Source organism: Eumetopias jubatus, unplaced genomic scaffold, assembly GCF_037043125.1.
Source record: "Eumetopias jubatus isolate StellerSeaLion01/CBP00866 unplaced genomic scaffold, mEumJub1_p1.0 scaffold_7, whole genome shotgun sequence".
Classification (NCBI taxonomy): Eukaryota; Metazoa; Chordata; class Mammalia; order Carnivora; family Otariidae; genus Eumetopias; species Eumetopias jubatus.
This window is the reverse complement of record NW_028274813.1, coordinates 111,469,915-111,496,843: the sequence shown is the minus strand read 5'-3', so window position 1 is coordinate 111,496,843 and position 26,929 is coordinate 111,469,915. Positions and strand designations below refer to the sequence as shown.

The 26,929-nt window shown below is 53.4% G+C and overlaps 1 protein-coding gene across 1 annotated transcript; it reads left to right on the top strand.

Moving 5' to 3' along the window:
• Nucleotides 1-11,275: 11,275 nt before the first annotated feature.
• Nucleotides 11,276-22,388, top strand: GRAMD2A (GRAM domain containing 2A). Its single transcript, XM_028099918.2, has 13 exons — nt 11,276-11,497; nt 13,095-13,175; nt 13,500-13,580; nt 15,634-15,833; nt 17,279-17,336; nt 17,694-17,769; nt 18,375-18,478; nt 19,054-19,152; nt 19,277-19,348; nt 19,879-19,941; nt 20,944-21,088; nt 21,335-21,434; nt 22,280-22,388. The coding sequence occupies exons 1-13, from the start codon at nt 11,276-11,278 to the stop codon at nt 22,386-22,388; spliced, it is 1,410 nt and encodes a 469-aa protein (XP_027955719.2).
• The last annotated feature ends 4,541 nt before the right edge of the window (nt 22,389-26,929 follow it).

Sequence of the window (26,929 nt, the reverse complement as noted above, 5' to 3'; positions counted from 1 at the left end):
TCTCTCTTCTTAGTGTCTAAACATTTTCTTTCTTTTTCTTGCTTCTGTGCAATGGCTAGAACCTTCAGAACATTGTTGAATAATAGGGGCGAGAGCAGGTGTTCCGGGGGTTTCCACCAGTTCGGCCACCTGGAGTTCTCCCTGGAGGAAGAGGTCCCAGGACCCAGCAAGCCCCGTAAGACTAGGTCATGGCTCAGGAATCTGAACCCTTCGCCGCAGCACAGCTTGGGGGAGCCCAGTTGTGCAGCTTTGGGCCGTCCTAAATCCGGGCCAGCTACCAGGTTTGGTGCGGGACACCGATCCGAAAGGGGACCTCGGGTGGGGCGCTGGATCCCTTTTTGGAGAGGACCGGAGGTGCGGCGGGGCGTGCTGCACTCTGGACAGCACGCCCCGTCCGCACCAGCTTTTGCCCTAAACGCTTCAGGGCGCATCAGCCCCCTCGGAGGCTGGGCCGGCCGGCCGGGCGGGATCGCTGGCGCCCGGCCGCCGCCTCGGGGAGCTGAGCTCAGTGCCAGGCTGGAATTCCGGGTGTGGCCGCCCTCTGGCGCTGGGTGACCCCGGGCTTCCCATCCCCTGCGGAGGCAGGCGTCCAAAACGGACCGGTGCCTCCCGGGCTGCGGCAGACGCGCGCCGGGGCTGGAGGAGCGGCAGGTGAGGACGCCGGGGCGGGGCGGGCCCGGCAGTGAGGCTGCGGGCGCGGTGGGGCTGCGGGCGCGGGTAGCCCCCGCCCCGCAGGGAACCTTCTCCCGTCCTCCAGCATCTCCGCCGGCTTTCACTGGGAGCAAGGCAGCAGGATCCGAGGTTGGCGTGGCGCCGGGCTGGCCCCTGACTTGCGCTCAGCAGCATCCTCACTCGTACTCAGAGACCTGCCCTCACGGTCCGCCCCTGGGATGCGGTCACCAGCCTGGGAGGGAGGAAGGAGGAGCGGGCCTTTAGCACCCGAGTCTGGATTCATACCCCGACTACCCCACCGAGATTGCCGAAGTGACCCACCGTGTCCTTGCTGCTGAATCGACAGCCTTCAGTCTTCCTCCTACCTGCCTCTCAGCAACCACTGATTCCTATTCCTCCTTCTGACACATTCCTTGGGCTTCCATGACAACCCCTACCCCTAGGTTTCTTTCTAGCTCTCAGCTCTCTCTCTCCTAGTCTCCTCAGGGGGACCCTCTCCTGCACACAATCTTTAAGTGTTGTGCTTCTTCGGGTCCCAGGTTTCTCTCCTCCCTCTCCACCTCCTTGAGATATAATCCACATACCATAAGATTCACCCTTTTAAAGTGTACAATTCAGTCGCTTTTAATGTATTCACCAAGTTGCACCGCTCTCCCCACCGGCTAATTCCAGAACGGTTTCATGACCCCAAAAAGAAACCTGCGCCCATGAGTCACTTCCCATTTCCCCTTTCCCCAGCACCTTGGCAACCACTAATCTACTTTCTGTCTCCATGGATTTGCCAGTTCTCGACATTTCCTGTACATGGAATCATACACTATGTGGTCTTTCATAACTGACTTCTTTCACTTAGCATAATGTTTTACGTTTAATGTTTCTTTCATATTGTGGCTTGTAACAATACTTCACTCCTTTTCATGGCTCAGTAATATTCCATTGTGTGGAGGTACCACAGTTTATCTGCTCATCAGTTGATGGGTATTTGGGCTGTTTCCATTTTCGGGGGTTAATTATCATAATGCTATGAGTATTCTTGTACAAGACTTTGTATGCACATGTTTTCAGTTCTCTCGGGGTGTACACCTAGGAGTGCAACTGCTGGGTCCTATAGTAACTCTATGTTTAACCGTTTGAGGAACCACCAAACTGTTTTCCAAAGCAGTTGTACCATTTTACATTCCCACCAGCAATACATGAGGGCTCAGTTTCTCTGCATCCTCACCAACACCTAATACTGATTATGGTCCCCTAGTGGGTATGAAGTGGTATCTAATTGTGGTTTTGATTTGCATTTCCTTGATGGCTAATGATGTTGAGCATCTTTTCATGTACTTATTGGTCATTTGACATCACCTTTGGAAGAATGTTTAGTCAAACATTTGCCCAGTTTTAGTTGGATTACTTGACTTTATCATTCAATTTTAAGAGTTCTTTTTAGGGGGACACCTGGGTGGCTCAGTCGTTAAGCATCTGCCTTCAGCTCAGGTCATGATCCCAGGGTCTTGGGATCGAGCCCCGCATCGGGCTCCCTGCTCCACGGGAAGCCTGCTTCTCCCTCTCCCACTCCCCCTGCTTGTGTTCCCTCTCTCGCTGTGTCTCTCTCTGTCAAATAAATAAGTAAAATCTTAAAAAAAAAAGAGTTCTTTTTAGGGGGCGCCTGGATGGTGCACTCTTGGTTTTGACTCTGGTTTTGATCTCAGGGTCATGAGATTGAGTTGTGAGATGGAGCCCTAGGTCGACTCTGCCCTCAGCATGGAATCTGCTTAGGTTTCTCTCTCCCTCTCCCTGTGTCCCTCTCCCCACCTCCTGCAAGTGTGCGTGCTCTCTCTCTCTCAAATAAATAAATACATCCCCGCTGAACAGGGAGCCAGATGGGGAACTTGATCCCAGGACCCTGGGATTATAACCTGAGCTGAAGGCAGACGCTTAACTGACTGAGCCACCCAGGCGCCCCTAAATAAATCTTTTTTTTTTAAAGAGTTCTTTTTTAAAAAATTATTTTAATTGTGGTTAAGAAAAACACATAACATAAAATTTATCATCTTAACCATTTCTAAGTGCATTTGTACAGTTCGGTATTGTTAAGCATATTCATATTGTTGTGCAAACTGTCTCCAGAAATTTTTCATCTTGCAAAACTGAAATACCCACTAAATACCTCTCTACCTTCTCCTCCCTCCGGTCCCATTCTACTTTCTGTTTCTTTGAATTTGATACTCTAGATACTTCATATAAGTGGAATGATACAGTATTTATCTTTTGGGACTCGCTTATTTCACTTAGTATAATATTTTCAAGGTGGAGTTCTTTATATATTCTGGATATTAGTCTCTTATCAGATATATGATTTGCAAATATTTTCTCCCATTCTGTGGGTTGTCTTCACTTTCTTGATGAATCATTAGCACAAAAGTTTCCAATTTTGATAAGGCTCAGTTTATCTTTTCTTTTGTTTCCTGTGCTTTTGGTATCATATCTTTTTTTTTTTTTTAGATTTTATTTGTTTATTTGACAGGGAGAGAGACAATGAGAGAGGGACCACAAGCAGGGGGAGTGGGAGAGGGAGAAGCAAACTTCCCACTGAGCAGGGAGCCCGATGTGGGGCTCAATCCCAGGACCCTGGGATCATGACCTGAGCCGAAGGCAGATGCTTAACGACTGAGCCACCCAGGCGCTCCTCGGTATCATATCTTGAGACGATTGCCTAATCAAAGGTCACAAAAATTTACACTGTTTTAAAAATTTACAGATTTACACTGTTTTCTTCTAAAAGTTTTGTGGCGTTAGCTCTGACATTTTTGAGCTTATTTTTATATATGGTGTGAGATAGGGGTCCAACTTAAATCTTTTGCATGTAAATATCGAGTCCCAGCACCATTTGTTGAAAAGACTAATCTTTCTCCCATTGAATTGGTTTTGGCCCCCTTGTTGATAGCTTCTCTTCTTTATGTATCCACTTTGCTAGCTCCTGTACTCATTCGTGGTCCAATAACTCAGAAATTTATCCCTTTGTCCTGGACCTTTCTTCTGAGCTCCTTACTCCTATATAGCTTGACATCTCCACTTAAATGTTTCTCACACAACTTCAAGACTGAACTCTTGATTGTTTCCTTCAAATATGCTCTTTTTCCAATATATTTTTCCCTGTTTCATCTCAGTAAAACAGAGCAGTATCCTACTTGCTTAAGCCAGAAATCTAGAGTCATATTTGACATTTTTGCCCTTAGACCCCACGTCCAATGGATCACCAAGTCAGGTTGATTTTATTTGGAAATATATATCCTGAATCCATCCCTGGCCTTCCAATACCACTGCCACCAAGTGTGAGACATCATCTCTCCATTGGAATACAGTCTCCTAACTCATCTGTCTCCATGGAAAAATTTTATTTTTTTATTTTTTTATTTTTTTTTAAAGAATTTTATTTATTTATTTGAGAGAAAGAATGAGAGAGAGAGAGCACATGAGAGGGGGGAGGGTCAGAGGGAGAAGCAGACTCCCTGCTGAGCAGGGAGCCCGATGCGGGACTCGATCCCAGGACTCCAGGATCATGACCTGAGCCGAAGGCAGTGGCTTAACCAACTGAGCCACCCAGGCGTCCCTCCATGGAAAAATTTTAAACATATACAAAAAAGGAGAGAGGTGTAGGGTGGATACCCATCTATCCATCACCCAGGTATAATAATCATCAACAGCAGACTGTCCCTATTTCATCAATACTTACCTCTACTCCCCCCTTCCCCACCTCCTTTGGATTACTTTCAAGCATATCTATGTCAGAGTGCTCTCTTTAAGATACAAAGTTGATAGGGGTGCCTGGGTGGCTCAGTAGTTAAGTGTCTGCCTTTGGCTCGGGTCATGATCCCAGGGTCCTGGGATTGAGCCCCGCATCCGGCTCCCTGCTCGGCGGGAAGCCTGCTTCTCCCTCTCCCACTCCCCCTGCTTGTGTTCCCTCTCTCGCTGTGTCTCTCTCTGTCAAATAAATAAGTAAAATCTTTAAAAAAAAAAAAAAGATACAAAGTTGATAGTGTATTTCCCTGTTTAAATCCCCTTATTTATTCCCCACTGCTTTTAAGAAAATGAAAGAAACCGTTATTGGGGTGCACAGGGCCCTGCATGATCTAGCCCTGCCAACCCCTCCAGCTTCATTGCTCCCCACTTCACTACTTCCACCCTCTAGACACAAAGGCTCTGTTTATGTTCCTCATACATGCTACACACCTCTGGCCTCAGGGCCTTTGCACATCCATCATAAACCCTCTACAATGACCCCTCTCTAACTCCCTCCAAATACGCTCCCCCATCTGATTAGCACCCATTGGCTATCAGCTCAAAATGCCACTATTTAAGGAAAGCTTCCCTGCTTTCCACGGCTGAGTCAGGACTCCCTGATAGAGGTCCAACTAGGACGCTGGGCTCTTCTTTCGTAGCATAGATGACATAGTTATAATTATGTATTGATTTATATAAATAATTTGTTTCATGTCTGCCTCTCCCACCAGGCATTTTGGGGATAGTAGCTTGCCTTATCCCTCTTAGTACACACAGCACTTACACGGAGCTGAGTGAACAGCAGACGTTCAGCTGGGGTTTGTAGGAGGGAGGCAGGGAGGCTGGCAGCCCTTTGAGGACTGTGACCCTGCTAGCCTCTCCTGGGGTAGGGGCTTCTTCTGACCACAGGAGGGTCAGTGGCCATTTGCAGTTCACCCAGTTCCTAGCTCTGCTTTGTTTCTCCCTCAGACAACACTTGCTTTCCTTTCTGGGCTGAGGCTTTCTCGCCCCTTCACTGAGAGTAACTGAGGCCCATAGAGAGGGAGTGGCTTCTTCGAGCCCCCTTGGCAGTGACAGGTACTTCCAGGCCTGCCTCTCTGTCTTCTGGCCCCCACCCCCAGCCTCTTTCAGGACCCTAGACTCCTTCCACCTGGCCCCGTGCCCTGAGAAGAGCCTGGAGGGCCCACAGAGGCAGCGTGATTCTGAGGTGGGTGTTAGGGGATGGTTGGAATTGGGGTGCGTTGGATGGTATCCGTGGATGGACAGAGCAGGCTTGTCCGGAGAGTAGCCACACCCCCTGGTAGCCTTGGGCGGGGGTGGGGGGGTGGGAGGGGCCGCTGAGCGGGCCGAGCGGCCTGTGGGCCCTCCTTCAGCAGGCTGGGCAGAGGGTAGCTCCCAGGAGCACAGGAGTGCTCTGTTTCTTAATGAATGCAAGTCTGTTTTTCGACCTGAATGACCAGCTTCTTGTCTGGAAACGGCCAGGCCTGAAGTGGCCGGCCAAGAAAAAGTGGTCTGTGACCAGGTCCAGGGGTGCCAGCTCAAACAGATGCTTCCACAGCAGTGGAAATGTGGGATGAGGCCAGTGACAGGCAGGTCACTCTCCGCAGGGACCAACCGCCTGCTCCTCGCGGTGTGGCCTGGGCTTCATGAGAAATCCTGGCCGTGCCCAGCAGCAGAGCTTCCATGTTTCAGTTCTTTGTCCGTCTGTCTCCCTGGGGACTGTTGTCACTCTGCGGGCCTCTGAGCTCTGGCCGGGGAAGGGGGCGGCAACTGCTGGCCTCAGACCTCTGGGGGGGTGGGGTGGGATGCTGAGCGTGTGGGAGCTGAGCTGTGGGAGTACCTCCTGGCCGCCCCCCCGCAGCGGGACGGGGGGGGCAGTCCCTGGGTGGGGCCCAGGTGCAGAGAGGGCCGTCCCCGCAGAGGCTTGCTCGCTGTAGTCCCAGGGGAAGAGTCAGTCATGCAGGAGCTCTGTGGGTGCCGTTTGGGGCCTGGCGGGGCTTCAGTCTCTGCTTCCCATGGGCGGCTGCACTTCTAGGCATCCCTCAAGGGGCATGATGGGATGTAGAGCTCTCAGTGTTGCTGGCAGGGGTGGGGGGTGGAGGGCAAGGCTGTGAGAACCGCCCTCCCCACCACCCCGGGACTAGGCCATGACCTCTCAGACCCCCACAGCAGCCCTGAAGATCTGCAGGTCAGAGAGGGGATTTCCCCCCGTTTTATAGCAGAGCAGACCCAGAGGAATGTGACTGGGGACCACCCAGAAGGAGGTCAAGGGCAGCGAGAAGCAAACTTGAGTGACTTGCTCTCTCTCCAGGTCTTGTGTTTGTGTCCCGAGTCCCAGTGCGGCAGAACAAACTACACAGAGGAGCTTCTCAGCAGGGAGTGTTTGTTTATTCAGTATAGTTATTGAGCACTTACTGCATGCCTGAAGCTGTGTGCGGCCCCCGGGGTGAGAGATGAATAAGGAAGACGGTCTAGTGGGTCTAGTGGGAAGACAACCACTTAAATGGGCAGTACAGCAATGAAGATATCCGAGCAGGGGTCTGCTCTCCGCGGAGCTACAGGCTCGCCAGGCTTCGGGGAGCGGAGGTGTTGGGGGATAAGAGTGGGAAGGTCTCCATCTTGGGCAGGAGCTAAGCAGGACCCAGGCAGAGCCGGGAGGACAGCTCACTAGCAACCCTCCTGAATGCCTGAGAGGACTCAGCCTGAGCACTCTGATCCTGAATTCCATCCCTGTGAGGATCTGGGCCTTTCTAGTGTGCCCCGAGAGCCCAGAGCTGGATGGCGGGGGTGTGTGGGGGGCCCTAGAGCAGGGAAGAGGGCAACTGGGGTCCTTTAACCGGGGTGGGGCCAGTCAACCAAGCAGCTAAGGGCTTGGCTGACCAGCTCTGGGCTCCACAGAGAGACCTGGGCAGTGGGCAACGTCTTGGCTGCCAAGAGTGGGAGATGGGGCCAGCCTTGCTCTTGGCCCTCCCGGCTCCCATTGGGTGGAAGGCCCAGGAGCCTCTGAGATCCCTGTAGGTAGGTGTTCTTGTTGGCAGCAGAGCTCAAAGGGGTCCTTGTTCAGGCTGGATGCAGCCACCCCCAGAGGGCTAGCAAGCTCTCATCTCCTCCTGAACAACTAGCTCTCCCAGTTTGTTTGGTTCTTTGAGCAAAGAAGATAAAGCCTTGGTGGGGGTGGGGAATAGGAAGGGGTCTGATCTAGGGAACCCCACCTCTCAGACAGGCCCCTGCATGGCTGTCTCAGCTCAAGAGACCTCCTTTGGTCTCCCCCAAGCCCCGTCTACTGGGAGCACTATGAAGAGGGCAGAACACCAGGCCCAGAGCCCTCTGGGCGGCGTGCTGAAGGGGCAGAGTGCAGGATTTCGGGCAGACCGGAGTTTGAATTCAGCTCCACTCGTCCCTACTTGTGTGGTCGGGAGCTCGTGCCTTACCTGTCTGGGCTGCCTCCTCCTCTGTATGACCGGACGCCAGAGAGGGCCTCAGGGCTGGAGGTCCTGAGCCACAACTGTCCCCTCTCTCCCCAGGGGCTCCCTCCACTAATAGGGCTTGACTTGGTTTGAACCTTCCGAGTCCTTCCGCCTCCTGACCCCGAAGGCCTGTTGGGGGTGTGGTGGAACCCAGGCCTGGGTGTCAGACCTCCACGGGGTCCTGGCCCTGCCAACGACTGCATGTGGGCATGTCACTGGAGCCCGCTGGGCCTCCCTTCTGCCCCCATGAAATGCCAGCAGAACCACCTGCCCCACGTGAGTGGCTGAAATGACATCACAGGTGTGCCCTGGTTGTGGGGCTTCTGGTCTGGCTGCAAGTGCTGGGAAAGTGAACGGGCTGCAAGCGGGGCAGACCCTCTGCTCTCTCCCAGCCTGGGGCCTTGGCTCATGCCCTGCTGCTTCTCTCTCTGCTCTCTGCTCCCTCTTCGCCTGTGCTAGACCCAGCTCCGGGGACACCCGGAGGTTCTGCTCCAGTGTCCCTGCAGCATACGTCCGTCCTGCCTGCTCACTGCCTCTGGTTGGGCACCTCCCGTCTCTTAGGCTCTGGGGAGGATCCACTAGAAATGGAGTCGGATGGGCTAAGATCATCTTTCCCTCCAGAGAGGCTGCTGGTCAGTTTGCAGATGGCCCTGTGTAGGTCTGAAGCACCTGTAGTTCTGCCAGTGGCGGCCAGGGTCAGTTGGTCCAGACTGTGATGTCTTGGGAAGAAGGGCACCTGGCCTTCCACCTTCCCATTCATTTCAAAACTGCCCCGGGGTGTCAGAGGGAGCTAAGCACATCCCTGGCTCAGGTGTTCTCAGACCTCCTGGGAAGTAGGGCTCACAGCTGTGCTGAGCACTGCCCCTGCTGAGCCCTTTGCCAGGGCTGCTGAGCCAGACAGCTGGTTGGGGGACCCAGCGTGTGGCCCCCAACACACCAAGCCCCACCCCCTTATTCTCAGGATGGACTTCAGCTGTGGGCTTTTCTCTCCTTTTCTGGGCAGCAGAAGCAGCAAAGCAGTTGTCCTAGATAAGGAACATCAGCTTAGAAAATAAAGTGAGGTGCAGTTTCTGTGTAAGAAATACTAGGATTATTTTTGCAAAAGAAGATTGCCTTTTCTCTTCAGGTTTTAGAGTACTGATGATAAGCCTGACCCTATCAGCATTATGCCAGTTTCCCTTTGGCAGAGGTCTTGTCAGCCGGTGTCTGGGCTGTTTTTCAGGACTGTGGCCCTGGGAGGGACGTAAGGAGGCTCTCGGGAAGGACACAGAGCCAACCTCTGCCGCACAGAAAGCTACCCCTGCTTCCTTGGCGTGACCTGGTAAATGTGCTCTGTGACCTTAACAGATGAAGGAAATCTCTATGAACAATGTGGTTCCTGTCTTGCCGAGGGTGTTCCTGGAACTCCAGAGGGGCAGGGCCCTAGCTCCAGAGCCCAGGCGGGGAGATTCCACCTGGATTCCGGGGGAGGTATGCTTCTCCCTCTGAGCCCCAATGGAAGGAGAGACGTGGGGGTGAGAGTCATCCAGTGGTTTCTTTACACTGGTTGCATGTTTCAAATCACCTGAGAGCCTTGAAAAGCCTGAAACTGAACACAGGCCTACCTTCTGACCCACCAATTCCAATCCTAAGTGTTTACCCGTAGAAATGAATACTTGTGTCCACACGGCAGGTACTGGCATGTTCTTGACCACACTTTCACAACAGGCAAAAACTGAAAAACTGCCCAGATGCCCATCTAGAGTCAAATGAATAAATCAGTTGTAGTATGTCCGTGTAATGGGATACCAAACACTGGTGGAAAGGGAGTTTACAGCTACACACAACACCATGGACGGATCCCCCAAATGCACTGCTGAGTAAAGGAAGCCACATAAAAGAGTATGTGTGGTACGATTCCATTCACAGAAAGCCCGCAGAGGCAGAGACCACGTGTGCCGTGGAAGCCCGGATGATGGTCATCCTTGTGGGTTTCGGGGGAGGGGATGAGACTGGAAGGAGCAGGGTGGGGGGGCTTCTGGGGGCTGGTTTCCAAGTGTGTTCTATTTGTGAGATGCACTGAATTGTACACTTATTTTATGTGCGCTTTTCTGTATGCAAATTATTCTTTACTAAGAAGTTGAAAATATATAGTTACCTAGTGGCTCCCCCCAGAGGCTCTGATTTAATTGATGTGAGACAGGGCTCAGGCATCATTTTTTTGTTTGGTTTTTGGAGAAGGTCTCCATGTGATGTTCACGTGTAGCCAGAAGGCTGCACATCAGAGTTGACCGGACGGTCTCTCTCCTCTGTGAAGGAGGTGGTGCACCGTGCGCGGAGGTGGAGGTGGGCCACCTCGGTGGGCTGTGAGTTTTGTGCTTTCAGGGATGTGGTGCTAAGGTGTGTTTTTTTTGTTTGGAACCCTCTACTTGGAGGTCCCTGGGGCCCAGGGTCCTAGCTGGCTGCTGAAGGGGAGAAACTGTTGCTGGGCCCGGCCTTGAGAAGGGCTGGCAGGCCCCACAGGATGCTCTAGTATCTCGAATGCCCAGGAGAAGTCAACTTGGGAGGTAGCCGAGTTGCCCAGGGGACCTGCCTGCGACCCTGAAGGCCCGGCTCAGGCTGCTAGGCCTGGCTTTTTGCTTCAGCGTGGCTGGGGTATGGCTCCGGCTGGAGGCTTGGAGGAGCCCCGGGAGGAGGGGGGGGAGGTTTGCCCTGGGGCTACGAAGGGTTAAATGTGGACAAGGGGCTGGGTAAGCTGGAGGAGTGTTGCCTGGGCACAGGACAGCCCAGGGGCATGCCCTTCAGTGGACAGTGCAGGGGAGGCAGGAGGGCCCCAAATACCATGTCTATCCCATCCCGTCTGAGCCACTTTCTCCTTTTTCTTATGTCTTCTGCCTTCCACTTGAGCTCCCCGTTTGATCAGTCAGCCAGGATGGACTGGGTGCCTGGCGGTGCTGAGCTGGTGCTGACGACTGCTCCACGGCCAGGCTCCATCCGCCCGCAGGGGCCCCATGGGCTCCGTCCTCCGTCCTCATTCCCTCCTGCTGCCTGGCTTTTTCCTCCCCTCCCCCCTCTGGGAGTGTCACCATCTCTCTCTGTCTCCTTCCTTCACGGTAGCAAACACTAGGTGCCTGCTTTGTGCTGGGGATACGGGGGTGTATGAGACACACCCCTGGTGGAGCTCAGAGTTGACTGGGGGCAGACGGATGTGTAAACAGACAAGCACAGTCTGGTGTGGTAAGTGCTGGGGCAACAGCATGACGGAGGGGACGAGGGACCACAGAGGAGGGACTGACCAACTCTATAGGGGGGAAACTAGGGAAGGCTTCGCAGAGGAGGTGACATTTGAACTGGGGCTCGAAAGATGAGTGGAATTCCCCGGGTGGATGCGCGTGGAGAGGAATTCCAGGTGCGGAGGACGCGTCCCTGGGGAGGGCGACGGCGGCAAGGAAGCTGGGGCTCGGGGGAGCCTTGTGGGGGAGCCTGGGAAGGGAAGCAGGATGCTCAGGAAGGCCTGCAGAGGAGGCGAGAGGGAACTCAAGAAGGAACACCAGTTGCAGAGCGGCGGGATCGGGTCTGGGCCCCAGGTGGCTCTGTTGGCCGTGCAGGTGCGGAGAGGGCCAGGCATGTGAGCAAGCTTGTCGCCCGCATCCGCGGAGAGGACAGCGGTGATGGCGGCTGGCCCGCGCAGCAGGAGTGGAGAAAGTGAATGGTGTCATGGGTTAAGTGGTGGTAGGGCTCTTGGGGCCTTGGGGATCGATTGGTCGTAGGGGGCGTGGAGGAGAGAGCTACGGATTCTGGCTGGGGCCGCTGTGGCAGGAGGAACCTTTCAGGGATGTTGGGTGCTCGGAAGGAAGCAGATCGAGGGGGTGACACCGAGCGCGCCTTGCTGGGTGCATCCCGATGGCGGGCTGAAGCTCAGGAGGAGAGGGGGTGTCAAGGTTAGAGATTTAGATTTGGGAGTGCCCGCCTAGTGGGAGTATTTTGAGCCTGGGAAACATTGAGAGTGGAGTGCACATGGCAGGTGTCCTGTGAAGCATGATCCCTGAGTTTGTAGGACGCAGCTCAACTCTGGCACCTCTGGATTCCTTCCTCGTTGTCTCTCTTCCTCTCCTGCTCTCTCTGTGGCCCCCCCTTTCTTGACTGGCCTGGCTCCTCTCCTGACATCTCCCTGGATCTGCTAGCTGCCCATCCCTGCCCTTTCAGCAGCCCCAAGCGGCAGGCCCCACGCGGGGCTCATGGCACGATAAAGCTCAGTATTTGTGGAGGGAATGAAGGAAGGCTTGCGGGCGGGTCAAGTTCCTGCTGCGTCCTCTGGAGAGGCATCCTGCCCTGGGACCAGGCTCAGCAGGGTGAAAGGGCCCCATCGGGGCCTTCCCCAACCTTTTCTACCCTCTCTAATGTCCAAAGTATTGGGCCTCCCCTTGATTACAATAATGATATTTTGGGGTGGGGGGCTTTGATTGGAAAAACAGACACGGATTTGAGGACTTCTGATCTTACCCCACAGTGTGGAGGTGGGTGGGACTGGATGGGCTGGGGGCGTCGTTCACAACACACAGAGCAACTGGCTCGAGGAGGTCTGTGTGGGAATGCACAGAGGCCACCAGCATGGTGGGGAGGGGACCCAGGCTGGCCCCCCCATTCTCCAGCTTCCTGCTCTTGAAGCCCCCTTCCTGGCCTTCTGTGGCAGGGCCCAGTGGGTCCTTGGGGGCTCCCCTCCTGACTGGTTCTGTGGTGACCACTCTGCCCCAGGCCTACCTGTGCATCTGACTTCGCTCCCGTGTCTTTATTTTTACTCATCTAAACACTGTAGGGGAGAAGACTAATTGGTGGAAAGTCTGACTTGATCATTTTGAAAGCAGTATCTTGGGGCCCCAGGTGGGGTCTCTGTATCAGGAACATTAGGAGGCCGGCCAGGAGGGACTGGCCTTCACAGATGGACAGGTCGGAATGGCTTGTAACCATCCTGTTCATCATGCGTAAAGGAGTTGCTTTTAAGTTTAAGGATATTTGAAAGCCATTTGCTCCCAGTGACTGTGTTTTACCCCCGTTCTTCTCTTCCTGGAGATGCTGTGGGAAATGTGCAGAGCCTTCTTTTGTTTTTCTCGTGGTCTGTCCCTTCTCCAGCCTCACTTCCTGTCCCCACAGGGTCATTCCTCAAACGGGCCGTGTGTGACTGCCACACGCTGGCACTGCCCCCAGCTCAGGGCCTTCAGTGAGGGAGGAGGCAGGGTCCCTGCCATGCTGGAGCCCCTGGAGATGAGCAGTTCAGGCACCAACCCGGTGTGACGAGTGCCCAGAGGGAGGCAGGGATTGGGGTGCTGTGAGTGTCTGCCGCGGGGGCTCCTCACTAGGCCGGGAGAGGGCGGAGGGCAGGCTCCCCTCTCCCGGAGAAAGTCATGCCGGACCTAAGGATGAGTTCGGTCTAGGATCCCCGCACAGGCATGATTATGAACGGAAAGTTAGAGTATGGGAACCTATGCGGGGCGATAGTCCTACCCAGCCGGTAAGGTTCGGCTTCCTTTTCTCTGGGAGCCCTTCTGTGACTCTTGCTCTGTCTGCTCTCTGAGCTCCTGCGGCCCTGACACCTCCAATCACCCTTTCCAGTGCCTGAGTGACAGGCTCCCTGCCACTGAGACCATGGCCAAGGTCCTGCTTGGGGGTCTCACTCGATCCCTGGTCCTCCAGGTTAGAGTGTGTTCCTTCAAGTGGGCCCCACACCCACCCTTCTCTTCCCTGGTGGCCCAGGAAAGACCACAGGCTGCAGGGTCCAAGCTCTCCAAGGGCTCAGCGGTTTGACTTGTACACGTTCTGCGTTGGGGGACTCTCCAACCAAAGCATGCAAGCCAAGTGGGGAACCGAGAGATGGAAGACGTGGAAGGAATCCACCACAGAAAAATGGAACAAAACTAAAGGCAAATGACACACTGGGGGAGATGTTTGCAAACATGTTAAACTAAGGATTAATGTTCTCGAAAAAGCATTTAATACAAATCAATAAGACAAAGGTGGAGATCCTCATAGACGATTCACAGGTGGAAGTTCCAGGGGTTCATATGCCTACATGGGAAAACTCGTTCAACCCCTCCGTAAGCAGAAATAGAAATGAAAATAGCATGTTTTCACGTACCAAATTTGCAAAAGTGAGAAAAAGTGAATAGCCAGGGTAAGGACTCGATGTTGGGAAACAGGCTGATGGTCATGGTCACCAGTAGAGTATCTGGAAGCACTTTGGGAGTGGGTCTAAAGAGCCTGAGAAATATACATTCTCCACCCATGAATCACACTTCTGAGAATCTGTCTCAGCCATGGGCAGGGACACGGGGAATTCCTCATGAGATCATGTTAAGCAACAAAAGTAAGACTTACATTTTATAATGCATAATTCCATTCCCATAAATTGTATATTTATGCATAAACCTTTGGGTGATTTTTGAAGATTTTTTTCCTTCTGGGGGATTTTGATCATCATATTTATAGGTTTTATCTTTTTCATATTTTCTATAATGAGCATAATAAAAATCAAGAGGGGGAGGAAAAACCCTCTTGAAATGTGAAATGATGGAACCAAATAAATCTAGAAATTACCTTTGGGGGTCAAAAGGGTCAAATCACTAGCAAAACTTGTCGCTTTGCAAGATTCAGGAAACCTATGTTGATTTGTGCACCAAAATTCTCCATAAGGGCAAGGACAGAGGTCACCAGGCCACAGGGCTGTGGATGGGCTGATTTTGTAGGGTGAGGTCACCTGGCTCTTCACTGTGTGATACTGGGTCCCTTGGCTGGTCTGTTTCCTACTGTGTACACAGCATGGTAGGGGGTCAGACTATCTCATCTCTGAGGGTCTTGGCAGATCTCAGCTGAGTGGGCAACTCTGTTCTTGAAGAAGAGAACTTTGACTCACCCCAGTGAGAGCTGAGAGGGACTGCGGGCTGGTATTTGCAGGCTTCAGGTTCCAGCTCCTTATCTGCCCAGGACCTTGTAGCCTGTTTGCGACCACCACGGTGCCCTGCCTTGGCCCTGCTTCTTGGCCACCCTCTCTTCCTGTCAGCTTCTGGGCCCACTCTGTTGGGGGTGAGTTGGACTGCTCAGGCTTTATTGATTCCTAGCCTGTCTCCTGGAGGGGCAGGAACGGGGGACCCTATGCTTTAGAGCTGTTTAGGGGAGGCATGAACTCAAAAGCCACTGGGGAGCCCTACCTGCCCAGGGAGATGGCGGCTCCTCCCTCCAGGGCCCCCTCTCTGTGACATTTTTGAGATGGCTTGGCTCTCAGGGCCAAGGTGCCCTGTCCGTCCGAAGGCCACCAGACCACCTCCTGGTGCGGGTCCGCTCCTCCCCTCCCAGCCCATGGTTACCTGTGGGCTGACTGGAGACCCCCCCCCCTCACACACACCCTCACTGCACCAGTTCCTCAGCTCTGCTTCAGCCTCCTGTGCTCAGCATCCTTTCCCAGATCCCGATGGCTTATGGGAATGCCGCCCAGGCCCCTCAGGAACTTCTGTCAGCTGTGAGCAAGTCTTAGAGTCCTCCTTCCCACTGTGCTTTCTCAAGGGTGGGCCAGGCCTACCTGCCTGGTGCTCCACTAAGGTAGGCTGATTTTCTTTCCGGGCTGGGCATAAACTGACCTGCAGGCTTCCAGAAAAGGCGGCATGAGATTGCCCCCTCTGTCAGGAACCAGAGCACTCCTGCCTGAGCTGCTGCCTCTGACCGGTCACATCTTCAGCCTCCGCCTGAATAGCAGGGCCCGTCTGGGGTGCGGGCAGAGGAGCCGGCCTGGGCGTGTGAAGTTGCTAGGGAAAGGTGCTCCCACAGAGCCGCCCTTCCTGATGTGGGCCTGTTTCTGTGCAGCGACCAACAGATGCACGGAAAGACGGCTTCTCTGAAGAGCCCCGTGTCCTGCTCAGAGAAACTAGCCAAGGTTCAGGCACCCCTGGACTCCAGGTGAGGCCCCTCCCAGTCAGAGATACCTATGGATGGGGGGTGGGAAGCCTTCAGGAGGACATTAAAGAAAGAGGCAGGGCGCCTGGGTGGCTCAGTTGGTTAAGCGACTGCCTTCGGCTCAGGTCGTGATCCTGGAGTCCTGGGATCGAGTCCCACATCGGGCTCGCTGCTCAGCGGGGAGTCTGCTTCTCCCTCTGACCCTCTTCCCTCTCGTGCTCTCTGTCTCTCATTCTCTCTCTCTCAAATAAATAAAATCTTTAAAAAAAAAAGAAAGGGGCAGATAAAAAAGAATGAAATCTTGCCATTTGCAATGACATGGTTGGAGCTAGAGAGTATTATGCTAAGTGAAATTAAGTCCGAGAAAGACAAATACCATATGATTTCACTCATATGTGGAATTTAAGAGACAAATCAAACGAGCAAAGGGGAGAAGCGGAGAGAGAGAGGGACAAACCAAGAAACAGACTCTGGACTCAAGAGAACACACTGATGGGCACCAGCAGGGAGGTGGGTGGAGGGATGGCTGACATGGGTGATGGGGTTGAAGGAGTGCACTTGTCGTGATGAGGGTGATGTATGGAAGTATCGAATCACTTTATTGTACGCCTGAAATTAATATTGCACTGTATGTTAACTGGCTGGTGTTTAAATAAAAAATAAGAAAGGGGCAAAGGGCTTAAAGAAGGGGCAGAAAGGGGACCTTGCGTCTGGTGTTAGGCTGGGCATAGGCTGCCCCGCGCCTCTTCTTCCCAGTCCGGGGCCTGTCCCGGCACACGGGGACCTAGCAGAGTCTAGGCTTCTCAGATTACCGGCCTCCTCCCTGCCCACCTGTCCTCAGGCCAACCTGGCCAGGGCAAAGCTTTGCGTTCCAGCACCACCCCCTCTCCTTCAGCCTTGGTAGCCTCCCTCAGGTCAGGTGAGTCTGCTGAGCTCCAGGCTGCCGGGAGGGAGGAGGCTGCAAGGAGGGCAGTCCTGCCGGGATCATGGCCCATGGCCAGGCCCCGGAGCCGTGAGTCTGACATCTCCACCTCACCTGCAAACTGGTCCCGATCCCTGTGTCTCCTGCTCACCTATCCTTGGGTCTGCTCCTCTGCTTATCCTTTGGCCAGAGACGTGGGAGAGGGTTTTTGATACCCAGGGGTGGGCAGCTCCTAAGCATCTCTGGGAGATGGGAGATGGAGGCTCAGGAGGAGCATACCTCCTGGGGGGCCCGCTGCCCACTGCTGTCTGGGAGGAAGGCTCCCAGCGTGCACGAGTGCCCTTCCCCAGGGCTGAGCTCCGTCCTCCCTGTTGCTTATCACCTTGCTGTGGCTCCTAGAGAAGGGCCTCAGTCTTCAATCTCTCCCCCAAGCTTCTGGCTTGAAGCCAGGGCAGACCTGGCACCAAGGATGTATGGGCAGGACTCAAGGGTTCCTTGTCCCTGGAATGGAATGTCTCCTTTGCAGTCTGCACTGGCCAGAAGGCTTGAAGGGTGAAGAGATAAAGAAGTGTGGCCGAGAAGGGGTAAGTGCGTGGAGGCTGCCTTTTCACTGCCCATCAAGGGAGGGGCTCTGGGCAGCCCGAATCCAGGGACTGTTGGCTCCTTGGCCGCCAAGGCCTGTCACCAAGGGAAACCTGAGTGACTGTCCCCTCCTGGGTGGGGTGGTGCGTCCCCTTCCCGTCAGTGCTGCCCGTCAGGACCTCCTGTCGTCATGTCACCGAGAGACAAGCTGCGCTAGGGACTCAGCCTCTCACCCCTGCTGGCTCTTTGCCGACTGCTTGGTGCTAAGTCCCCGGAGCCCCTGCCCCCATGGCATTATTTCCTGGTGGCTGGTGCAGGGCCCCTTTGGGACTTCTCAGCCCCAGCTTGTGTGTTTGCAGACGCTACTGAGTAAATACAACCAACAATACCACAAGCTGTTTAAGGACATTCCCTTGGAGGAGGTGGTTCTCAAAGGTGAGCTGTCTCCCAGGTGTGCCTGGACAGGTGCCTAGAGTGCCTGAGGCCCAGGTCCTCTCCTCTGGAGCCTCCAAGGCACAATTTTGATATGGGAACTGGCTGCCCTTTGCATGTGGTTGCGCCTGTTTTCTTTAGAAGTCTGAGAAGACCGGGCAGATGGAGGATCTGAAATGGGATTTATGAAAGTATTCTTGGGGCAGTGTCAGGGCTTCCAAATTTATTTCTGTTCTGTTCTTATCCATGACTTTTCTTTCCTGCTCAGGCTTCTCAGTGAGCATGTGGGACACAATCGAGGCCCTCTCTCCAGGGCAGGGCAAGGAGTTCTGCCCAAGGGAGTGAGAATCCAGGCTTAGGGAACCCTCTGAAGCATGAGTAGAGGAAGAGGAAAGATCTAGCAGTTTGGTGGGCTCAGGTGGGGCAGTCAGGACTCTTGAGAAGGACTCAGGGTGCTGGTGGAATGGGTGGTTTGGGGCCTGGGGTTGGGAAGGGGGGTTCTGAGCAAGGCAGTCCCTGAGGCTGGGCTCTGGACTCCTGAGTGTGAGGACGTAGGCCCTGGGCCTTCGGGGTTGCTCATGGCAGTCTTCTTTCCTATGACTTCCCAGTGTGTTCCTGCGCCCTCCAGAGAGACCTCCTTCTCCAGGGCCGGCTCTACATCTCCCCCAACTGGCTCTGCTTCCATGCCAGCCTCTTTGGCAAGGATATAAAGGTAGTAATAAGTGGTAAGGGCTGCAATGGGCCCATGAGGCCCCAGCTGGGAAAGAGACAGGGCCCCTACCCTGCGGGCATTAGGCACCTGGTGAAGCCTCTCACTGTGAGGCATCCCACCTGGTCTCCAGGGAAGTAGCTTCACCCCTTCCAAAGCAGGGCCCCAATCTAGACTCCAGAGTCTAGAACAGTTCACAGCCAATTTATTCTGCCTATGGGTACCTCTGAAATGCCTTCAGAATCAGAGTGGTATGTCACACTTTGGGGGAGCCATAATTGTGGCCAGGTGGTGGCTCAGGGAAACTCCATTACTGGAGTATGGGGTTCACCAGGGCAACCAGCCTTGGCCTCCTGGATAATAGGGTGAGAGCCCAGAGGGCAGGGGCAGGGCGGTGGGACACCTGGAAGGGGAGCCTGCATCAGAGAGTAGAACGCTCACATATTCTCCCACATAGGGCCAGCCTTCTCCATGGTGTCCATGCTTGGCTGACTGCCAGTCAGGGGGCACTATGCAGGAAGCAAAGGGACTGTGTCCTTGGGGGTGAGTCCTGGAGAAGCATGCATCTCCTCCCTCAGGTGGTCATTCCCGTAGTGTCTGTCCAAATGATCAAAAAACACAAGATGGCGCGGCTTCTTCCCAATGGCCTGGCCATCACCACCAACACCAGCCAGAAGGTCAGTGAGTCTCTGGGCCGGCCATCCCTTGTAAGTCTCCTGTCCCAGCCCCAGGATCCTGACTCTGGTACTCTCTCCAGTCTGTACTTACACCACCCTTTTCTGTTTTCTTTCTCTGTCCCAGTACATCTTTGTGTCACTGCTTTCCCGGGACAGTGTATATGACATGCTGAGGAGGGTCTGCACACACCTCCAGGTATGGAGCTCCGGGGCAGGAGTTGGGCCAGGGCGGTTGCTCAGGCCTAGACTGAGGTCTTGGGACAAGGCTGTTGGGAGAGGTTGGCCCGTCTCTCCAGCACAGGGATCAAGAGCAGGGAGAGGCGAGTAATGGGCTCAGGCCCAGTGTATCTGAGCTTAGTCCTTGGACGGGGTGTCTATGCTTATGAGCATGTCTCTTTGAGTCCAGTGGCCGCTGTGTGTCCCCATGTGTATGCCCTCAGCGTGCAGACAGAAGCACGTGGCTGCTTTCCGGTATGCCTACAGCTCTCTTTGGCCCACGCTGAGGAAGTGGGGAGGGGCAGCAGCATGGGGAAGTACATTGCCTTGGATTTACCCTCTGCTCCAGCACTAACTAGGCGACTCTGGCAAACTCTGGGAGCTAGGCTTCCTCTGACCCAAGGTGGCTTATTTGGAGGTAAAGCTCTCTTGGAGAGTGCTAACACTTCCTCACTCCTGACCTTGGCTGTTCCTGGTGGACAAGTGACCCCAGTTCCCTTTCTTCCTTAGCCTTCCAGCAAGAAGAGCCTGAGTGTAAGAGAATTTCCGGAGGAACCTGAGTGCGAGTCCCTGGTGAGAACTGAGGTTGGAAGCGAAAGCTGCGGGTGTGAGGGAGCCTATGGCTCTGAGGCTTCAGGGCCTCCCGGGCAGCAGCCCACAATGTCCCCTCGTCCCCTTCCAGGCTCAAGAGCCAGTGGCCAGGCTATGCCAGGGGGTCCCCTAGACCTGACATGCTCCATGCCATGCGGAGCCACTAGGTCCTGGGCAGATCTGCTGACTTTCTGAGCAGAACAGATGTCCAGCCTCCAGAACACTGCCCAGGTTGGATCCCACACCTGTACAGCCACAGAGCCAGTGACCATCCTCTTTTCTTTAGCAGTGTTTAGGTCAGGAGGGCCTTCCAGGGGATGGAGATGTCCTCGGGGAAGAACTCCAAAGGCTATCACTGTAGAACTCAGACTCATTTGAGATGCCGAGGTCCCAGCAGTTTCCTTTGCTGCTGGGGTTCTGGGTAGGCAGAGCTTAGTTGCTAGAACGGTGATGGGGATGGAAATGACCCCAGGGTGTTTGAAGTCTCCTTCACTAACCACTAAGCATTTAGCCAAGCATATAATATGCACTATACTATGCAGGGGATAGAAGGTGCTGTTCCCATTTTTGTTGATGGGGACCCTAAGTACCCCCTGCTAAGGTCAGTGATGTACTTAGGGTCAGAGTCCAGATTAGGAGGACTTATCCAATCTAAGATACATCGTGCCAAGCTTTCCTGGGCTCAGCGGATCTGAGCACGTACCTGGGTTAGCTCACGTCTTGGATCCCACTGTGGTTCTATAGTAGCAGTCTTCAAAGACATTGTTCCCCGGAAGAATGGCTGGTCCCAGCAAGGAAGCAGGTAAGAGAGACATGTGGTTGCTAAGGCAATGGTTTCCCTCCTTCTGGGTACCTGCCATCATGCTCACTAGGTATCTGTATTGGTAGTACCTGGAAAAGCTTTGATAAACCCATTGTGGGCCCCTTAGGACAAGTGACATCCCAAGGGTCATAGAGAGACAGTTTCTCCTGCCTTCTCTGCAGGAAGTCCTCATCCCTGAGATGAAGTGGAGAAAAGTGTGCCCAGCCTCCAGGTCCCTGTCGCTCCCAGACAACATCCCTTGTATACCTCGGGCATCCATGGACTCCACGGACAGCTTCTTTCCCTCCAGGAAGCCTCCCGGGTCTGGTGAGCTCAGGGTGCTCGTCTGTGACAACTGTTTGCAAAGACCAGGCTTTCCCTGCCCCCACTTCTGCAAAATGGAAAAATCACAGCCAGCAAGGCTTCTGAGAGCTGTTTCGTACTTTATCCAAATCCATAAGGGAAAGCCAAGCCAAAAGCCTAAGCAGCTTGAGAATGAGGGGAGGTGGGCTTGCTCCTTGCTGGGCTGGGCGTCCTGCCACAGGACGAAGCCTAACTGCTCTCCTATCACAGAGAAGGCCGTCTGTGAGGAGGAGAAGCTGGAGGAAGAGCCCAGGAGCGACGGGGAGCTGAGGCTCTGGGATTACCAGCTCCTCAAGGTCATCTTTGTGCTGTAGGTGACTATATTGGAGATGGGAGGGGTCAAACTCATCTGGGTGTCTGGCTGTTTGGAGCAGGGGCCTCTGTGTGTGGGGAGGTCAATGTCCAGAGTGAGGGGAAGGTCCTAAGTCAACTGAAAGCTCCTGAGTGGTGTCTGGAGGCTACCTTCTGTAGCAAGACAAAGTGCCTCCAGTCTTTATTCATGCACCCCTGTAATTTAGGGTTAAGGCTGTGCAGTAGGGAGGGGCAGGATACGAAGCTATTGAAAAAAGGGAAAGTTGCACGGGACTGGGGAGGGGGACAGCTGACAAAATTGGAGAGGGCCATCAGATAGACTAGGGGAGAGCCATGGCCTTCCTGCCACCCACCTTTAGAGCAGTTTTTGGAACCCCAGACTTGTCTGTAATTCTGCCTAAGGACCAGCCGAATGGTGAGCATGGTGGGGCCCCTGGCTTCCCCTCACCTTACCTCATGATCTTCCTCTGGTTCTGCTGGCTGAGTTCCAACTGTCAGCCTCAGCACTTGCTGGGAGAAGGGGCGTACCACCTTGGGGGATAATCTTAGCGGCCTTGAAGAGGAGGCAGAGGACCAAGGTGGCTGGTCAGAGGGAAGGTGGGCTCAGTTTAAGGACCCAGAATTCCTGCTGGGCTTCAAAGACACCTCCATGGGGACGAGTCTCAGGACCCCCACATGGCCTCTGGGAACAAAGATTTCCAGGCCGAAATGTAGCTGAGAGGCAACGAGTTCTTTAATTCTGCCAGTTGCAGGAAGTAGCTTTGTCCCCACTCCTATTTTTGGTGAGCCTCCAAAAATGTCCTTTTTCCAGATAAGATATCCTTCTTATCTCTCTTCCTCTAGGATCTGCTTCTTGGTCATGGCCTCATCCTATCTGGCAGTCCGCATCTCCTGGCTAGAACAGCAGTTATGCTCCCTGAATTGGGATGGCCCGGTCCCTGGGCACAGGTGAAGTCCTGTCTCTTCCCAGTGCCTTAGGGATTGGAGGTAAAGGACAGGAGCCAATACCTATGGCCAGGCTGCTTGTTGTCCTGGTTGGACTTGGCCCTGCCCTTGGGCTGGCGCAAGCAAGGTTGGACACAGTGCGCAGGGTAAGGCCCCTTCTCTGATCTGGGGATCTCCTGTGTGCAGGTAACAACCACCTTGGCTTCTCCAAGAAGAACGCTCTGGGTGCTAAGCTTCCACCAGTGACCCCCGTGGTTTACGCTGTTGCTGTGCTGAGACGGAGTATGAAGGAAAATACTCCAGATCCTTCCTCCTCCCTGCAACTCTTATCCCTGCTGTTGACAAAGCTCCTACAATTTGGGGACTAAGACACGAAGCCAGATTCTTGGAACCAGCCGAGAAATTCTGCATACTAAGCTTCAGCAAGCCCTTGGACAAAGAAAGTTAGCGTGTTCCTTGGAAACAGTCTGGCACAGAGGCAGAGCACTAGGAACCACCCAAGGGACAAAGGCCACGATTTGGTACCTGGAATGCAGCTCTCCACGGCCACGTGGCTCGCGGCAGTAGTGGCACATAGGCCCAGACGCAAGCCACCAGTGGGGCTCTGCTCTCTCCCAACATACTGTGCTCTCACTGGGGCCCCCAAGGGTCCCTGTCCTGGGGCCCAAAGGGACTGGGAGCTAGGCACCTGTCAGGCCCAGAGCAGACAGGGGAGGTGGGGTGGGGGAGCTAGGAACGACCAGAGGAGGGTGCGTAGCTAGGATCCCAGCCAGAGGGGAAGGTTCCCGCCCCTCATGAGGAGGCTGGCTGAATCCGGAGGACAGTACTTGCAGCAGAGGATGGTGGCAGGGGCTGCGAAGGAGGGCCGAGGTCCAGCGTTCTGTGTCCTTAGCTGCCACTTCCTGGTGAGACAGGTGGAACAGGGCCTGTGGTCACTGTGGTCACAGACCTGGTACTGCCTCTTCCCCTGGTGTGCTCAAACAGTTCTAAGGTGCCCCAGGCAGGAAGTAGAGGATGGGGGGTGGGGAGGGGAAGGTCGGTGGCTTTGATTTGAGCTGGCTTTGTACTCCCTGCCTGACTGCCTGAGAGGCCATGACCAATAGCAGCCTGTTGGGGAGATGTGGCTGGGCAGCTGGGCATGAGGGTGTTGGGCCACCGCAGGGCAGAGCTCACTCGTGTCACTTGGAATCGGGGAGTTGCAGGCCATGGGGGAGGGTCCTCCACTCCATGAATAAGGTCGGGGTGTCCAAGGTGGGCCTGGTACAGTGCAGGGACCAGGTCAAGGGGTTCTGTCTGATACCTCTGGGGACAAGAGAGGTGGGGGATGGGAAGAGTGGACACAGTGGTAGCTTTGCCTTAGAGAGTTCTCCATCTCTCCAAGTGCCTCAGAACTCTGCCTGCTCTCCCTGGGACTCCAGTATGCCAAGACAGTGCCTTTGGGGGTTCTAGAAGGGCCTTCGTGAGGAGGTCAGGTGTGTCAGGCAAAGTCACTGGTGATGGGGTGAGTGTGTCAGAAACAGTCACTGCTTTTCCTTCTTCAAACACCTGAGAGGTTAATCAGGGAAAAATCCAAGTGGAAATGAGTTATTGTGGAGCCATGATTGTCCTGTTTATGACAAACCCAAATGAGGATGTGGGGGACGGATCTGTAGGTGACAAGTCCCTAAGCTCAGACGAGCGGTCTCTTTATTCTTCCCCGCTGCAGTTTCTAGGATTAAGCTTAGAGCCTGCCTGGGGGGTTGCTTGTACCACCTCTGTGGGTGTCAGGGGAACTCATATTCCATTCTCCCCACAGCACCACACTGGATAAAAACCCATCCTTTTTTTGGAACCAGCCCCCTTCAACACTCCTTTTTATCATTTTTCAGGGAAATAGTCCTACTTGCCCCAGTGTCTCCCCGCCTTGGTCCTTGCTGAAGGGCAGGGAGAACAGGTCCATTCTCTGAGCCCTGCTAGGTTGAGCCAGAGGCTCGTGAGAGGCCACCAGAGGTACCAAGTCATGGGTAGCTGTGCCAACATGCTGGTGAATCCGGTCTCCAGCCATGCCCTGGGCTCAGAAAAGGCAAGAGGCATGCTATAGGGGAGGTGGCTCTGGAGGTCCTCTTGGGCATGAGTGTGCCTGTCACTCTGGAGGGCCCCTTGTCCGTTTCTCCCTTTTGTTCCTCAGCCTGGTCCTGTGGGGCCACTGTCCTTTCCCTTGTGTTCATTTGTAAACTATGTGTATTTATACAGAACTGCTTGCACTGGCTGAGTCCCTTTGAGTCCCTGAGAGATTGGTTCGACTATCCTTGGGTTGTTCCAGCATGGCAGTAGCCTTTGAAAATATTTTAAAATATAAACATTTGATTTTTTCTAGTGTCCTGTGGTATGGAAAGTTCATTTTTATCTTTTGACGACTCACAAAAGGTCCTCATGTTAACATATTTGGCACTAAGGAGACTGACGGGGCCCAAGTCATCCCCAGAATCTCGAGTACTCTGCAAATCTCACAGGGCTGTGGCTGAGCCGCCTCATACTTCAGGCATACTGGGAAGGTGAAGAGCAGCCACAGGAAACCTCCGCAGCCTCCTGCCTCTGCTGAGGGGACACCGAGAAGGCTTCCCTATTTCTCTTGGGCAGCTCCAAAGCAACGTCCTGGGTTCAAATGGTACTGTGCTTCTGACTCAGGAATTCAAGTCCAGAACTCCGAGCCAGAAAATCCCTGTGTCCTTTTCTATGACATCGAGCCTAGGTTAGGGAGGTGAAGTTCCAATTTGTGTCACGTTACCTTTCTTTTTCCCTAGGATGCCCCTTCTAGTAGTGATTCATTCATTCAGCAAATACTGAGCCCAGAGCACGAGCCAGGTACTATGCGGGGCACTGGGGATATAGCAGTGAACATGTCACTCAGTATCTCTGTGTCCCCATGGCACTTACACACCATGTAAACATAAGTTCCAAGTAAATATGTAAACAAGCAAGGTAAGTACAGATTGTGGTTAGGTTCCATGAAGGGGAGAAACGGTGATATGAGTAAATGGGGAGTTGGCTATAGATGGGTGGTCGGTCAGGAAAGGTTCTCTGAAGTGACTTTTAGATTAATGTTAAAGGATGAGGAACCAGCCACGGGAGGAGCATTTCGTGGCAAATGGATCAGTAACTGCAAAACGTAGGAGAGAACACATATGTCTCTTCTGCACAGAGAGACTCTGCATGACGCTAGGATACTGATCAGGTGGGAGAGTGATGTGGAAAGAGGTTGGAGAGGTCAACACCAACAACATATACAACCAATTAAAAAATGGGTAAGGAACTTGAATGGACATTTCTCCGAAGAAGAGATACAAATGGCCGACAGGCACATGAAAAGATGCTCAGCATCACTAGTCACTAGGGAAATCAGAACCACAATCAGGCGCCACTTCACACACATTAGGACGGCTACTCTCAAACAGAAAACAAGTGTTGGTGAGGATGTGGGGAAATTGGAGGCCTTATGCACTGCAGGTGGGAATGTAAAATGGTGCCGCTGCCGCTGTGCAAAATAGTATGGCAGTTTTTCAAAACACTAAAGGCAATTACCATATGATCCAGTAATACCACTCCTGGCTGTATACCCAAAAGAACTGAAAGCAGAGTTTGAAGAGTTATCTATCTGCACACCCACGTTCAGAGGAGCATTACTCATAATAGCCGAAAGGTGGAAGCAACCCAGGTCAGGTGTCTATTAACCAATGAATGGATAAGCAAAATGTGGTATATGCATACAATGGAATGTTACTCATCCTTAAAAAGGAGGAAAATTCTAACACATGCTATAATATGGATGAACTTTGAGGACATTCTGCCAAGTGAAATAAGCCAGCCACAAAAAAGCAAACAGTGGGGCACCTGGGTGGCTCAGTCAGCTGAGCCACTGTCTCTTGATTTCGACTCAGGTCATGATCTCAGGGTCTTGGGATCGAACCCCTGTATTGGGCTCCGTGCTCAGTGGGGAGTCTTCTTCTCCCTCTCCCTCTGCTCCTCCCCCTGCTCACACACACACTCTCAAATAAATAAATCTTTAGAAAAAAAAAGATAAACACTGTATGATTCCACTTATATGAGGTACCTAGAGTGGTCACATTCATAGAGACAGAAAGTAGAGTGGTGTTTGCCAGGGGCTGGGGGGAAGGGAAGCGAGAGTTATTGTTTAATGGGCATAGAGTTTCAGTTTTACAAGACGAACAGAGTTCTGGAGACAGTGATGATGGTTGCACAACAATGGGAATATACTTGACACTATGGAACTATACACTTAAAAGTGATGACAGTAAATTTTATGTGTATTTTACCACACACACACACACAAACAAAGAGGCTGGAGAGGTAGACAGTAAAAGGGAATTTGGACTTTATACAATCCCTGGGTACTGCTGCTCAGATCAGAAAGTTTGGAGTCTGTAGGATCAGTGGTTGCTGAAAACAAATGCTTTCTTTTGCTAGATGAAATAAACACGTGAATGTAATATGCAGGAAAATATGGCTGATAATCTACATAATATACCCCTTTCCATTATTCTCAGGGAC